Source organism: Haematobia irritans, chromosome 5 (genome assembly GCF_050003625.1).
Source record: "Haematobia irritans isolate KBUSLIRL chromosome 5, ASM5000362v1, whole genome shotgun sequence".
NCBI classification, from domain to species: domain Eukaryota; kingdom Metazoa; phylum Arthropoda; class Insecta; order Diptera; family Muscidae; genus Haematobia; species Haematobia irritans.
Genome location: NC_134401.1, coordinates 129170844 through 129184843, shown reverse-complemented (window position 1 = coordinate 129184843; position 14000 = coordinate 129170844). Strand labels below are relative to the sequence as shown.

The window sequence follows — 14000 nt, the reverse complement described above, 5'->3', positions numbered from 1 at the left end:
TTTCTGTTTTCGACAAAAATGGTCAAAATATCAACATTTTCCTTGTTAAATCGCCACTGTTTAGTCGAAAAATTGTAAAAATGACTCTAATTTTCCTAATACATATATATCGAGCGATAAATCAGAAATAAACTTTTGCGAAGTTTCCTTAAAATTGCCCATATTTTTTTACTAACATTGTTTTCCACCCTAGTGCATTAGCCGACTTAAATTTTGAGTCTATAGATTTTGTAGAAGTCTATCAAATACTGTCCAGATCGAGATATATTTAAATGTATGTATTTGGGACAAACCTTTACATATAGCCCCCAACACATTTGACGGATGTGATATGGTATCGAATATTTAGATCTACAAAGTGGTGCAGGGTATAATATAGTCGGACTAGACTTTAGACTTTCCTTACTTGTTTTTTTATGAGTATTTACTATTTTTCTGAGAGAGTGTACATCGGATAATTTGTGTGATAATATATAGACATTTTATTTTCCACAAATTACTAAAAAATTCAACTTATTATCTATGATTAATTTATATCAAGGATGGCAAGGGTTGGTCCTACACCAACTCATCATTTGACCGTTGGTTTCTCCCCTCCAACATTTCTACAATAAAATTGTAGTATTACGGATATTACTCATGCGTGGTGATTTAAATTAATTGATTTTCCTAAAATAGAAACATATTATTTATCTCAATTTTCCATTGAACGCAAGCATGATACGCTTAGTAAACTTATCTTGATCTAAAATAGTGAGTGTTATCGTTTTTTGGCGAAATAATAGTGCTTTTCATTTAAATGCTGCTATTAAAATTATATGATGCATGGGAAACCTTTTTTTTGCGATATTGCTTGGTAATATATTGGCTTTAACAAAAACCTAAGCTAGTTGTAGAGTTTCATAAAGTTTACAATGTCTATATTCAAAGGTTGTATATTTGCAATTCTATTTGTTTGTATGACGGTAAGTACAAAGTTTAATTGATTCACAAATCTAAAAATGTTAAATTGCATATCGATGATGTAATGCACTTTGTTTTAAATTATATAAATAAGTTATTTGGCTATCAGTAATAACATCATGTAACCAATTTGGCCTGTGTGTCTTAGTGATAATTAATCCTTTTTAAGACATTCTTTGTTGACACGTGCTGAGCCCTGTTGAAATATCCATTCCCACGAGCGATGAATACGAGCTGAAAGGTCGTTAAGGCGGCCACACCATTACCATCGCAGGCGTTTGAGTTCTGGTGGCTAAGCGAAGGGGTACATTTTCGGCTGATTTCTCTGACAAGTAAACCTGATCATTTTGTTATTTTTCAAGCTACTCAGTTTGGAATGGCTTCTCAAAGGAAAAAAACCAAATTCGTTAACTGTGCTGCATAGTTCTCGCGTTATGTATAACTTACGAGCTTCATATTCTACCATTGCGGCATGGATTTCGATCAAATCTGGCCTTCAATTTACGGATCGAGGGGAGCCACCGTGGTGTAATGGTTAGCATGCCTGCCTTGCATACACAAGGTCGTGGGTTCGATTCCTGCTTCGACCGAACACCAAAAAGTTTTTCAGCGGTGGATTATCCCACCTCAGTAATGGTGGTGACATTTCTGAGGGTTTCAAAGCTTCTCTAATGGTTTCACTGCAATGTGGAACGCCGTTCGGACTCGGTTATAAAAAGGAGGTCCCTTGTCATTGAGCTTAACATGGAATCGGGTAGCACTCAGTGATAAGAGAGAAGTTCACCAATGTGGTATCACAATGAAATGAATAGTCTAAGTGAGACTGATACATCGGGCTGCCACCTAACCTAACCTAACCATCACTATATGAGCAACCAAAGATTTATTAGCATTTAAATGCTGGCACGATAGCCACGTGTGTTTTTTCATCCAAGTATAAAGCAATCACACACCGAAAAAAGTAAACTGATTTATAGCAAGAGTGAACTAACTTGTGCGAAAATTGTACTCCATATTTTTGGATTTCCACAAAACGTTGTTAAAACCAGGAAAATTTAAATTTAATGTCATCTGGCAAAAAATGTGCCAACCAGAAATGTTGATTTTAGAGCCCATAAAATATATACCGATCGACTCAGGATCACCTCCGGAGTCGATCTAGCGCTTGGTGTCCGTCCGTCAATGTATTTGTTGTTCGTAGTATTCCGGTCGCAGTTAGTAACCGATTTCGATGGAATTTGGTAAAGAGTGTTTTTTTTTTTTGACACAAGGACGAACGCTATTGAATTTGGGAAATATCGGTTCAAATTTAGATATAGCTCCCACATATATGTATCGCACGATTTCGATAAATGGGGTCAGATTGCGTTCATATACTACACAACAAAAAAATTTGGAAGTTCTTCTAAAGGCGCAAATTTAAAAGCACTTCCAAAAATGTCCTCCCAAAGATGTTCTTTATTTTAACTGCACAGGAAGTTCATTTGAAACAATTTTGTATACTCTCCACCATAGGATAATAAAATATAATTAATTATACCCTCCACCATAAGATGAAGGGTATATTAACTTTGTCATTCCGTTTGTAACACATAAAAATAGTGCTCTAAGACCCCATAAAGTATATATATTCTGGGTCGTGGTGAAATTCTGAGTCGATCTAACCAAGTCCGTCAGTCCGTCCGTCTGTTGAAATCACGCTAACTTCCGAACGAAACAACTTGGTACAAGTATTTGTTATTGATGTAGGTTGGATGGTATTGCAAATGCGCCATATCGGTTCAATTTAACGTATAGCCCCCATATAACCGCCAGATTTGGCTTGCGGAGCCTGTAAGTATATTTCATCCGATCTGGCTGAAATTTGGTACATGGTGTTGGTATATGGTATCTAACAACCATGTAAAAATTAGTCCACATCGGTCCATAATTATGTATAGCCCTTATATAAACCGATCCCCAGATTTTACCTCCGGAGCCTCTTGGAGGAGCAAAATTCATCCGATCCGGTTGAAACTTAGTACGTGGTGTTAAAGGTGATACGGTCAAAATTTGGTCAAGGGAAAACGCGTGTAAATCGGTGAAATCGTTTATTTAAAAAATCAAATTAAATTTCTTTTTCAAGTTCAATTAGTATAAAATTCAGGAAAAATATTCAGTTAGGCTTTCGCTTTTCCAAATCCGAATTGCCGGACCTCACGCTTGACACCTGCCATCATATTTTGTACAGCCACCTTGTCCACCTTCTTCGCCGCAGAAAGCCAGTTTGCCTTGAATTGCTGCTAGTCCTTAGCAGTTTTTTTGGTCTTCTTTAGGTTCCGCTTGACAATAGCCCAGTATTTCTCAATTGGGCGGAGCTCTGGCGTGTTGGGAGGGTTCTTGTCCTTGGGAACCACCTGCACGTTGTTGGCGGCGTACCACTCCATGGCCTTTTTACCATAATGGCAAGATGCCAAATCCCGCCAAAACAGTACGGAACAACCGTGTTTCTTCAAGAAAGGCAGCAGACGTTTATTCAAACACTCTTTCACGTAAATTTCTTGGTTGACGGTCCCGGAAGCTATGAAAATGCTGCTTTTCAAGCCACAGGTACAGATGGCTTGCCAAACCAGATATTTCTTTGCGAACTTTGACAGTATGTGCTTGAAAATATCTGCTACCTTTCCCCTTCCTTTTGCCGTATAAAACTGCTGTCCCGGAAGCTGCTTGTAGTCGGCTTTGACGTAGGTTTCGTCGTCCATTACCACGCAGTCAAACTTCGTCAGCATCGTCGTGTACAGCCTCCGGGATCGCGGTTTGGCCGTCGTATTTTGTTTATCATCGCGATTTGGAGTCACTACCTTCTTGTAAGTCGATAGTCCGGCTCGTTTTTTGGCTCGATGCACGGTTGTAGACGATACACCCAGCTTATTTGCGGCATCTCGGAGAGAGAGGTTAGGGTTTCGCTTGAAACTACCTGCAACCCTCTTTGTCGTCTCAGCGGCTTCCGGTTTTCGATTTCCCCCCGATCCAGACTTCCTGGATGTCGACAAACGTTCCCCAAACACTTTAATTACATTTGTAACGGTTGATTTGGCAACTTTTAGCGATTTTGCCAGCTTTGCATGCGAGTAGCTCGGATTTTCGCGATGCACGAGCAAAATTTTGATACGCTGCTCTTCTTGCTTGGACGGCATTTTGACAACAAGAGTGAATTCCAAAATTAAAATAGGAGCAACATTCTACACACACACGCCTTCAAAATGAGGTGTTTTTTAAAGCAAAATTGAAAGAAATACGTCAAGTTTATATTGGCCAAATTTTGACCATATCACCCTTTAGTATATGGTCTCTAACAACCATGTAAAAATTGGTCCAAATCTTCCAAAACAGTCTTCATAGGTAAAATCTTTAAATTTATCTTCGGGAAGTGTACTGGTTGAACTGCTCTGTTTGATTTGTCCTCAAACCCCCCTGAAATTTCAAAGGAAACCCTAATATGTGATTCATGGTGGAGGGTATTTAAGATTCGGCCTGGCCGAATATACCGTATATACTTGTTTTTGTTATGTTTATTTATCTCTCTGAATTCTTTACGTTTTGTTTTGAGTTTTTTGTTGTTTTATTAAGAATTGAAGAAGGAATAAAGAAAAAAAAATTATTTTGAGTTTCTTTATTGCTGCCTTTTTATTCGTTTAGAATTGAAAAAAAAAAATAATTATGTACTAATTTCTACACGCCACTGTATATTTAAGCATTTCTGCTCAGATTGTGACAAAATTCCCATAAAAATGTACCCTTAATGTTCTTAAATATCAAACCTATACCAAAGTTTAGGGTATAATATAGTCGGCCACGCCCGTCTTTCTACTTTAGTTACTTGTTTTTGTTATTGTTTATTATTGTTTATGGATGCAATCGAAAATGTGGAGAAGAAAGCTGTATTCCACGTCCTTCTATGCCTATTAATTACGATTTTGTGTTTTTTTTTCTTTTAGACATGTTATGCGGAATTTTATTTAAAATTTACGAAAATTGAATGTGATCCAAATCCAAAATATTTCACTAATCATTCGTGTCGACTTAGAGCTATTGACCGTTATAAAACTGTGGTTTCTATGAAGACTCTAATTAAAGATGTCCTACGAAATGTTTCGGTAAGTTGTTGTAAACAGTCTTGTGTCATATATATTCTTATAAAAACCTTGTTTTGATTAGGTTAACCTTGCCTTGTTTGCCCGAAATGATGTCAATGCCTATCGCCCTTTTTTGATAAATGTAACACAGAACGTTTGTTCATTTCTGGATAAAAAGAAATCGATGTTTTATATGAATGCTTTTATGAAATTTATGACCGCTTACACGAATATTAATCACTCCTGTCCATTTGATGTAAGTAAATATTAATAAATAGATGTAAAAAGAGAATATTTTAAGCAAAAAAAAAAAAAAAAACAAGTATATACGGCCGTAAGTTCGGCCAGGCCGAATCTTATGTACCCTCCACCATGGATTGCGTAGGAACTTCTACTAAAGGCTGTCATCCACAATCGAATTACTTGGGTTGCGATAACACTTGCCGATGGCAAGGTATCGTAAAACTTTTTAACACTGTCTTCTAAATTGTAAGTTAGCCCATACGGGGTATATATTAAACAAAAAAAGGCCGATTAAATACGTATATAATCTAGTTTGACAAAATTTTCTATAGAAATAAAATTTTGACAAAATTTTCTATAGAAATAAAATTTTGACAAAATTTTCTATAGAAATAAAAATTTGACAAAATTTTCTATAGAAATAAAACGTTGACAAAATTTTCTATGGAAGTAAAATGTTGACAAAATTTTCTATAGCAATACAATTTTGACAAAAATTTCTATAGAAATAAAATGTTGACAAAATTTTGTATAGAAATGAAATTTTGACAAAACTTAGTATAGAAATAAAATGTTGACAAAATTTTCTACAGAAATAAATTTTTTACAAAATTTTCTATAGAAATAAAATTTTGACAAACATTTCTATAGAATAAACTTTTGACAAAACTTTCTATAGAAATGAAATTTTAACAAAACTTTCTATAGTAATAAAATTTGACAAAATTTTCTATGGAAATAAAGTTTTGGTAGATTACAAAATTTTCTATAGAAATAAAATTTTGACAAAATTTTCTATGGAAATAAAATTTTGACAAACATTTGTATAGAAATAAACTTTTGACAAAACTTTCTATAGAAATGAAATTTTGACAAAACTTTCTACAGTAATAAAATTTGACAAAATTTTCTATGGAAATAAAGTTTTGGTAGATTATTTTTGGCGATATGGACCAATTTTTGTGTAATAAGTCATCGGATATATATAACTAAAGACCGATATGGACCAATTTTTACATGGCTGTTAGAGGCCATATATTGACAAAATGTACCAAATTTCAACCGTATCGGATGACTTTTGCTCCTCCAAGAGGTTCCCGACGTCAAATCTGGGGACGGTTTATATGGGAACTATATATAATTATGGACCGATATGGACCAATTTTTGCATGGTTGTTAGAGACCATATACTAACACCATGTACCAAATTTCAACTGGATCGGATGAATTTTGCTCTTCCAAGAGGCTCCGGAGGTCAAATCTGGGGATCGGTTTATATGGGGGCTATATATAATTATGGACCGATATAGACCAATTTTTGCATGGTTGTTAAAAACCGTATACTAAGACCACGTACTAAATTTCAACCGGATCGGATGAATTTTGCTACTCCAAGAGGCTCCGGTGGTCAAATCTGGGGATCGGTTTATATGGGAGCTATATATAATTATGGACCGATATGGACCAATTTTTGCATGGTTGTTAGAGGCCGTATACTAACATCAGGTACCAAATTTCAACCGGATTGGATGAATTTTGCCCCTCCAAAAGTCTCCGGAGGTCAAATCTGGGGATCGGTTTATATGGGGGCTATATATAATTATGGACCGATATGGACCAATTTTTGCATGGTTGTTAGAGACCATATACTAACATCAGGTACCAAATTTCAATCAGATCGGATGAATTTTGCCCCTCCAAGAGGCTCCGGAGGTCAAATCTGGGGATCGGTTTATATGGGGGCTATATATAATTATGGACCGATATGGACCAATTTTTGCATGGTTGTTAGAGACCGTATACTTAGACCACGTACTAAATTTCAACCGGATCGGATTAATTTTGCTGCTCCGGGAGGCTCCCCAAGCCAAATTTGGGGATCGGTTTATATGGGGGCTATACGTAAACGTGGTCCGATATGGCCCATTTTCAATACCATCCGACCTACATCAATAACAACTACTTGTGCCAAGTTTCAAGTCGATAGCTTGTTTCGTTCGGAAGTTAGCGTGATTTCCACAGACGGACGGACAGCCGGACAGACGGACAGACGGACGGACGGACAGACGGACAGACGGACGGACGGACGGACATGCTTAGGTCGACTCAGAATTTCACCACGACCCAGAATATATATACTTTATGGGGTCTTAGAGCAATATTTCGATGTGTTACAAACGGAATGACAAAGTTAATATACCCCCATCCTATGGTGGAGGGTATAAAAAACAAAATCAAAACAAATACACCCACAGAAAACATGCTTTCCTCGGTAATGAAATTTTAGACAGAAGATATTTCGCTGTCTTATAAATTATTTTCTCTAAGAGCAGACAAGCCCCCACCTATCATAAGTAATTCAACGATTGTTGATGATTTCTTTTTTTTTGTCCTTCTAACAAAAATTTTGTTTGTCTATAATTTCTTTACTCAGAAAAGAAAACTCTTCTTACAGTGTATAAACACTTCTCTGAGGAAGGACATTTTAAACGCGAAAATATATTATATATAAAGAAAATGCTTTATAACAAAGGGTGATTTCGTTTGTCAATAATTTCGTTCCGAAGGAAATTAAAAGTTGCAAAAGTACTTGTAGAAATAAAATTTTGACAAAATTTTCTATAGAAATAAAATTGTGACAAAATTTTCTATAAAAATAAAATTTGTAAAAATTGTCTATAGAGAAAAAATTAACAAAATTTTCTATAAATTCAATACAAGACATTTCTTTCGACTAAACAAACGTTTTTTATAGTAACCACAAAAATTTGATCAACAAGATTTTTAGTAAAATTTTAGTTGCCACTAATGACAACCGTGCTTCCATGCCCTCAAGAATTCAATCGGAAGATAACTCTTTATGGAGTTATATTAAAACATAAGCCAATATAACAATTTCGGTGTAGCTATTTAGGACCTTAAAATATCAAAACATGATGATAGGCAATATAAAAACATGATTTGACAGCGGAGTTGTTCACTCAATTGCTTATAACTTTGTCATTTTTCGGTCGTTTTTCTTCTAGTTGGTCTTATTAACAACGTTACAGTATCATCTATACGATACTCTAATTTCTAATATTTCTTCAAAATTTTATTTCCATAGAAAATGTTGTCAATTTTTTTATACCCTGCACCACACTGTGGAACAGGGTATTATAAGTTAGTGCATATGTTGGCAACACCCAGAAGGAGACGAGGTAGACACATGGTGTCTTTGGCAAAAATGCTCAGGGTGGGCTCTTGAGTCGATATAGTGATGTCCGTCTGTCCGTGAACACATTTTTGTAATCAAAGTCTAGGTCGCAGTTTTAGTCCAATCAACTTCAAATTTGGCACAAATATGTGTTTTGGTTCAGAATAGATCCCTATATATATATATATATATATATATATATATAGGGATATATATATATATATATATATATATATATATATATATATATATATATATATATATATATATATATATATATATATATATATATATATATATATATATATATATATATATATATATATATATATATATATATCCCTATATATATATATATATATATATATATATATATATATATATATATATATATAGGGATCTATTCTGAACCAAAACACATATTTGTGCCAAATTTGAAGTTTTGGTTCAGAATAGATCCCTATATATATATATATATATATATATAGGGATATATATATATATATATATATATATATATATATATATATATATATATATATATATATATATATATATATATATATATATATATATATATATATATATATATATATATATATATATATATATATATATATATATATATATATATATATATATGGCCCCAGAAACCACAGGTTTACCCCAATTTGCTTAAAATTTTGCACAAGAAGAACAATTAATACTATAGTCAAGTGTGCCAAATTTTATTGAAATTATTGACATAGCTCCCATATATAGCTTTCGGCCGATTTACACTCATATGACCACAGATGCCAATTTTTTGGTCCGATTCAGTTGAAATTTTGCACAGGGAGTAGAACTACCATTGTAGCTATGCGTGCCAAATTTGGTTCAGATTTCGATATATCTCCCACATATAGCTTTCGCCCGATTTACACTCATATGACCACAGAGGCCAATTTTTGACTCCGATTTAGTTGAAATTTTGCACAGGGAGTAGAATTAGCATTGTTGCTATGCGTGCCAAATTTGGTTGAAATCGGATCAGATTTAGATATAGCTCCCATATATGATTTCGATAAAAATGGTCAAAATATCAACATTTTCCTTGTAAAATCGCCACTGCTTAATCGAAAAGTTGTAAAAATGGCTCTAATTTTCCTAAACTTCTAATACATATATATCGAGCGATAAATCATAAATAAACTTTTGCGAAGTTTCCTTAAAATTGCTTCAGATTAAAACGTTTCCCATATTTTTTTACTAACATTGTGTTCAACACTAGTGCATTAGCCGACTTAAATTTTGAGTCTATCGATTTTGTAGAAGTCTATCAAATTCTGCCCAGATCGAGTGATATTTAAATCATATATTTGGGACAAACCTTTATATAGCCCCCAACACATTTGACGGATGTGATATGGTATCGAAAATTTAGATCTAAAGGGTGATACGGTCAAAATTTGGTCAAGGGAAAACGCGTGTAAATCGGTGAAATCGTTTATTTAAAAAATCAAATTAAATTTCTTTTTCAAGTTCAATTAGTATAAAATTCAGGAAAAATATTCAGTTAGGCTTTCGCTTTTCCAAATCCGAATTGCCGGACCTCACGCTTGACACCTGCCATCAGATTTTGTACAGCCACCTTGTCCACCTTCTTCGCCGCAGAAAGCCAGTTTGCCTTGAACTGCAGCTCGTCCTTAGCAGTTTTTTTGGTCTTCTTTAGGTTTAGACAATAGTCCAGTATTTCTCAATTGGGCGGAGCTCTGGCGTATTGGGAGGGTTCTTGTCCTTGGGAACCACCTGCACGTTGTTGGCGGCGTACCACTCCATGGCCTTTTTACCGTACTGGCAAGATGCCAAATCCGGCCAAAACAGTACGGGACAACCTGTTTCTTCAGGAAAGGCAGCAGACGTTTATTCAAACACTCTTTCACGTAAATTTCTTGGTTGACAGTCCCGGAAGCTATGAAAATGCTGCTTTTCAAGCCACAGGTACAGATGGCTTGCCAAACCAGATATTTCTTTGCGAACTTTGACAGTTTCATGTGCATGAAAATATCTGCTACCTTTCCCCTTCCTTTTGCCGTATAAAACCCCTGTCCCGGAAGCTGCTTGTAGTCGGCGTTGACGTAGGTTTCGTCGTCCATTACCATGCAGTCAAACTTCGTCATCATCGTCGTGTACAGCCTTCGGGATCGCGCTTTGGCCGTCGTATTTTGTTTATCATCGCGATTTGGAGTCACTACCTTCTTGTAAGTCGATAGTCCGGCTCGGTTTTTGGCTCGATGCACGGTTGTAGACGATACACCCAGCTTATTTGCGGCATCTCGGAGAGAGAGGTTAGGGTTTCGCTTGAAACTACCGGCAACTCTCTTTGTCGTCTCAGCGGCTTCCGGTTTTCGATTTCCCCCCGATCCAGACTTCCTGGCTGTCGACAAACGTTCCCCAAACACTTTAATTACATTTGTAACGGTTGATTTGGCAACTTTTAGCGATTTTGCCAGCTTTGCGTGCGAGTAGCTCGGATTTTCGCGATGCGCGAGCAAAATTTTGATACGCTGCTTTTCTTGCTTGGACGGCATTTTGACAACTGAAGAGTGAATTCCAAAATCAAAATAGGAGCAACATTCTACACACACACACCTTCAAAATGAGGGGTGTTCAGGTTTTTTAAATGCACAATTGAAAGAAATACGTCAAGTTTATATTGACCAAATGTTGACCGTATCACCCTTTACAAATTGGTGCAGGGTATAATATAGTCGGCCCCGCCCGACTTTAGACTTTCCTTACTTGTTTTCCATAAAAAATGTTGTCACAATTTGTTTCCATAGAAAGTTTTTTCAACATTTTATTTAAATAGAAAAAAATTATTCCCATAGAAAATTTCATGAGAGTTTTATTTCCGTAGAAAAAATTGTCGAAATTGAATTTCCATAGAAAAAATTTTCAACATTTTTATTTCCATAGGAAATCTTGTCAAAATTTTATTTCCATAGGAAATTTTGTCGAAATTTTATTTTCATATAAAATTTTCCAAAAGTTTATTTCCATAGAAAAATTTGTTAAAATTTTATTTCCATAGAAAATTTTGTCAAAATTTTATTTACATAGAAAAGTTTGTCAAAATTTTATTTCCATAGAAAATTTTGCTAAGTTTTATTTCCATAGAAAATATTGTCAAAATTTTATTTCTATAAAAAATATTGTCAAAATTTTATTTCTATAGAAAATCTTTTCAACATTTTATTTCCATAGAAAACTTTACTTCCCTATAAAAAAAAATATTTCCATAGAACATTTCGTCAAAATTTTATTTCCATAGAAAATTTCGTCAAAATTTTATTTCCATAGAAGAGTTTGTCAAAATTTTATTTCCATAGAAAATCTTGTCAAAATTTTATTTCCATACGAAATTTTGTCGAAATTTTATTTTCAATGAAATTCTCCAAAAGGTAATTTTTATAGAAAATTTTGTCAAAATTTTATTTCCATAGAAAAATTTGTCAACATTTTATTTCCATAGAAAATTTTGTCTAAAGTTTATTTCCATAGAAAATTTTGTCAAAATTTTATCTCCATAGAAAAGTTGGTCAAAATTTTATTTCCGTAGAAAATGTTGCTAAGTTTTATTTCCATAGAAAATTTTGTCAAGATTTTATTTCATAGAAAATATCGTCAAAATTTTACTTCTATAGAAAATCTTTTCAAAGTTTTATGTCCATAGAAAATTTTCCAAAATTTTATTCCCACAGAAAATTTTCCAAAATTGTATTTTTATAGAAAATTGAAGTACGTTTTAGCTGGGTGGGAATATTTTTCAAAATCTACCAAGACATCAAGAATTCTACCAATCTACAAAACAGTAAAAATCTACCATTTTGAGTTCTAATAATTGTGGCAACCGTACTTAGTAGGCCCTAAAATATTCTTCTGAACGTACTTATTATACCATACACATTTTGCAGAAATTACAGAATAAATACAAACGGAAATCGCGCATGAATGTGAGAAAATAATAGCCATTACATTTCCGGCTAGTGTGATAATCATTTTTACTATTCAGAGCACCGTTACCGGATGCAGTCCACACAGAAAAAAATTTACCTAATATGACAGCTTATGATACCTAAATTGTAGCGACATGTAATTCGCATAATTTTTTTTCATTGCATATAGCACATTTCTTACATATTTCTATTTGTATTTACAGGGCTATGTATTTGCGGATGATTTATATTTTGATAAAAGTCATGATGCCATTGCATCTATACTAACAGCTTGGAGTCAAACACGTTACAAATTAGTGACTACCTTCTATGAGGGATATCCACTGGAGAACATCGGAAATGTCGCAGTTTATATTGATGTCATTGAAACCCGAAAGCCTAGGCGCTATAATAATTAAATGCGTCTTTCTTATGTATTATATCGATGTTCTCATTCCAGAGTACGCAAAGTCGACTTAGCATTTTTTTATAGAGTTCGTTGTTTTGTATTCGGATTAATGTGAATTGCATCCTATTAAAAATTCGAATTTATTATCAAAAGTTATGATTAATATTGTACGTGGCCTGTGACTAAAGTTTTACAAATTTCAAATCCAAAAAAGGCAAAAAGCTTTGCTCGGTCTAAAGTGGTCAAAGTCACGTTTAGCCATGTTTTATTATCACTATTTTGAATTCGAACATACTAAAAAAAATCTACAATAAACATGATTTTAAGACCGAAAAAAGTGAATTTATATATTATACGGTTTTTGAGAAATACAAAAAAAAATTTTTTTTTTAACTTGTTTCCTGTAAAATTCACTTTTTAGACTTTGTGTACTTTGGAATGGAGACATCGATATATAATGTACATACATTTTTGTAAATATTTTATGGCTTTAGTTATATGTATGGGAGACGTATCCGTTGCATTTCGCTGCATCTTATTACACAATAAATAATTGATGAAGTACCCAGCAATAATCGAATCAGATGTATTTTTTTCAGTACTTCGGATTTCATTCGAAAACAATAAGAAATTATGTATATATGGCTTAAAATTTGGCCAGGTCGAATCTAATGTATCTTCCAGCATGTATGCTATTCCAGCAAAAAAGGCGTCGCCGTAAAAGTAGTGAAAATGTTCTTTTTGGATCCGGAAGTGGTTGCAAAATTGGCGCAAAAGCAATGAATTTAACATGGGCTTGGCATAGGACGGATGTACACAATTTTAACCCTCTACTGCCCAAACCTTTAGGCGGGCTTCATTAAATCAGAAAGCTTTTCGTAAAACGCACCTTAAGACAACAAAAATGGTTAAAATAAAAAGAAAACAAGTATATACGGCCGTAAATTCGGCCAGGCCGAATCTTATGTGTGGAGGGTACATGGATTGCGTAGAAACTTCTACGAAAGACTGTCATCGACAATCGAATTACTTGGGTTGTGGTATCTTAAAACTTCTTAACATCGTTTTCTAAATTGTGAGTTAGTCCATACGTGGTA

The 14000-nt window shown here is 34.2% G+C and overlaps 1 protein-coding gene across 1 annotated transcript; it reads left to right on the top strand.

The window, feature by feature from the left end:
- The first annotated feature begins 914 nt into the window (after nucleotides 1–914).
- Nucleotides 915–12913, top strand: LOC142240052 (uncharacterized). Its single transcript, XM_075311771.1, has 4 exons — nucleotides 915–965; nucleotides 4941–5099; nucleotides 5161–5334; nucleotides 12719–12913. Exons 1-4 carry the CDS (start codon nucleotides 915–917, stop codon nucleotides 12911–12913), a joined length of 579 nt encoding a protein of 192 aa, XP_075167886.1.
- The last annotated feature ends 1087 nt before the right edge of the window (nucleotides 12914–14000 follow it).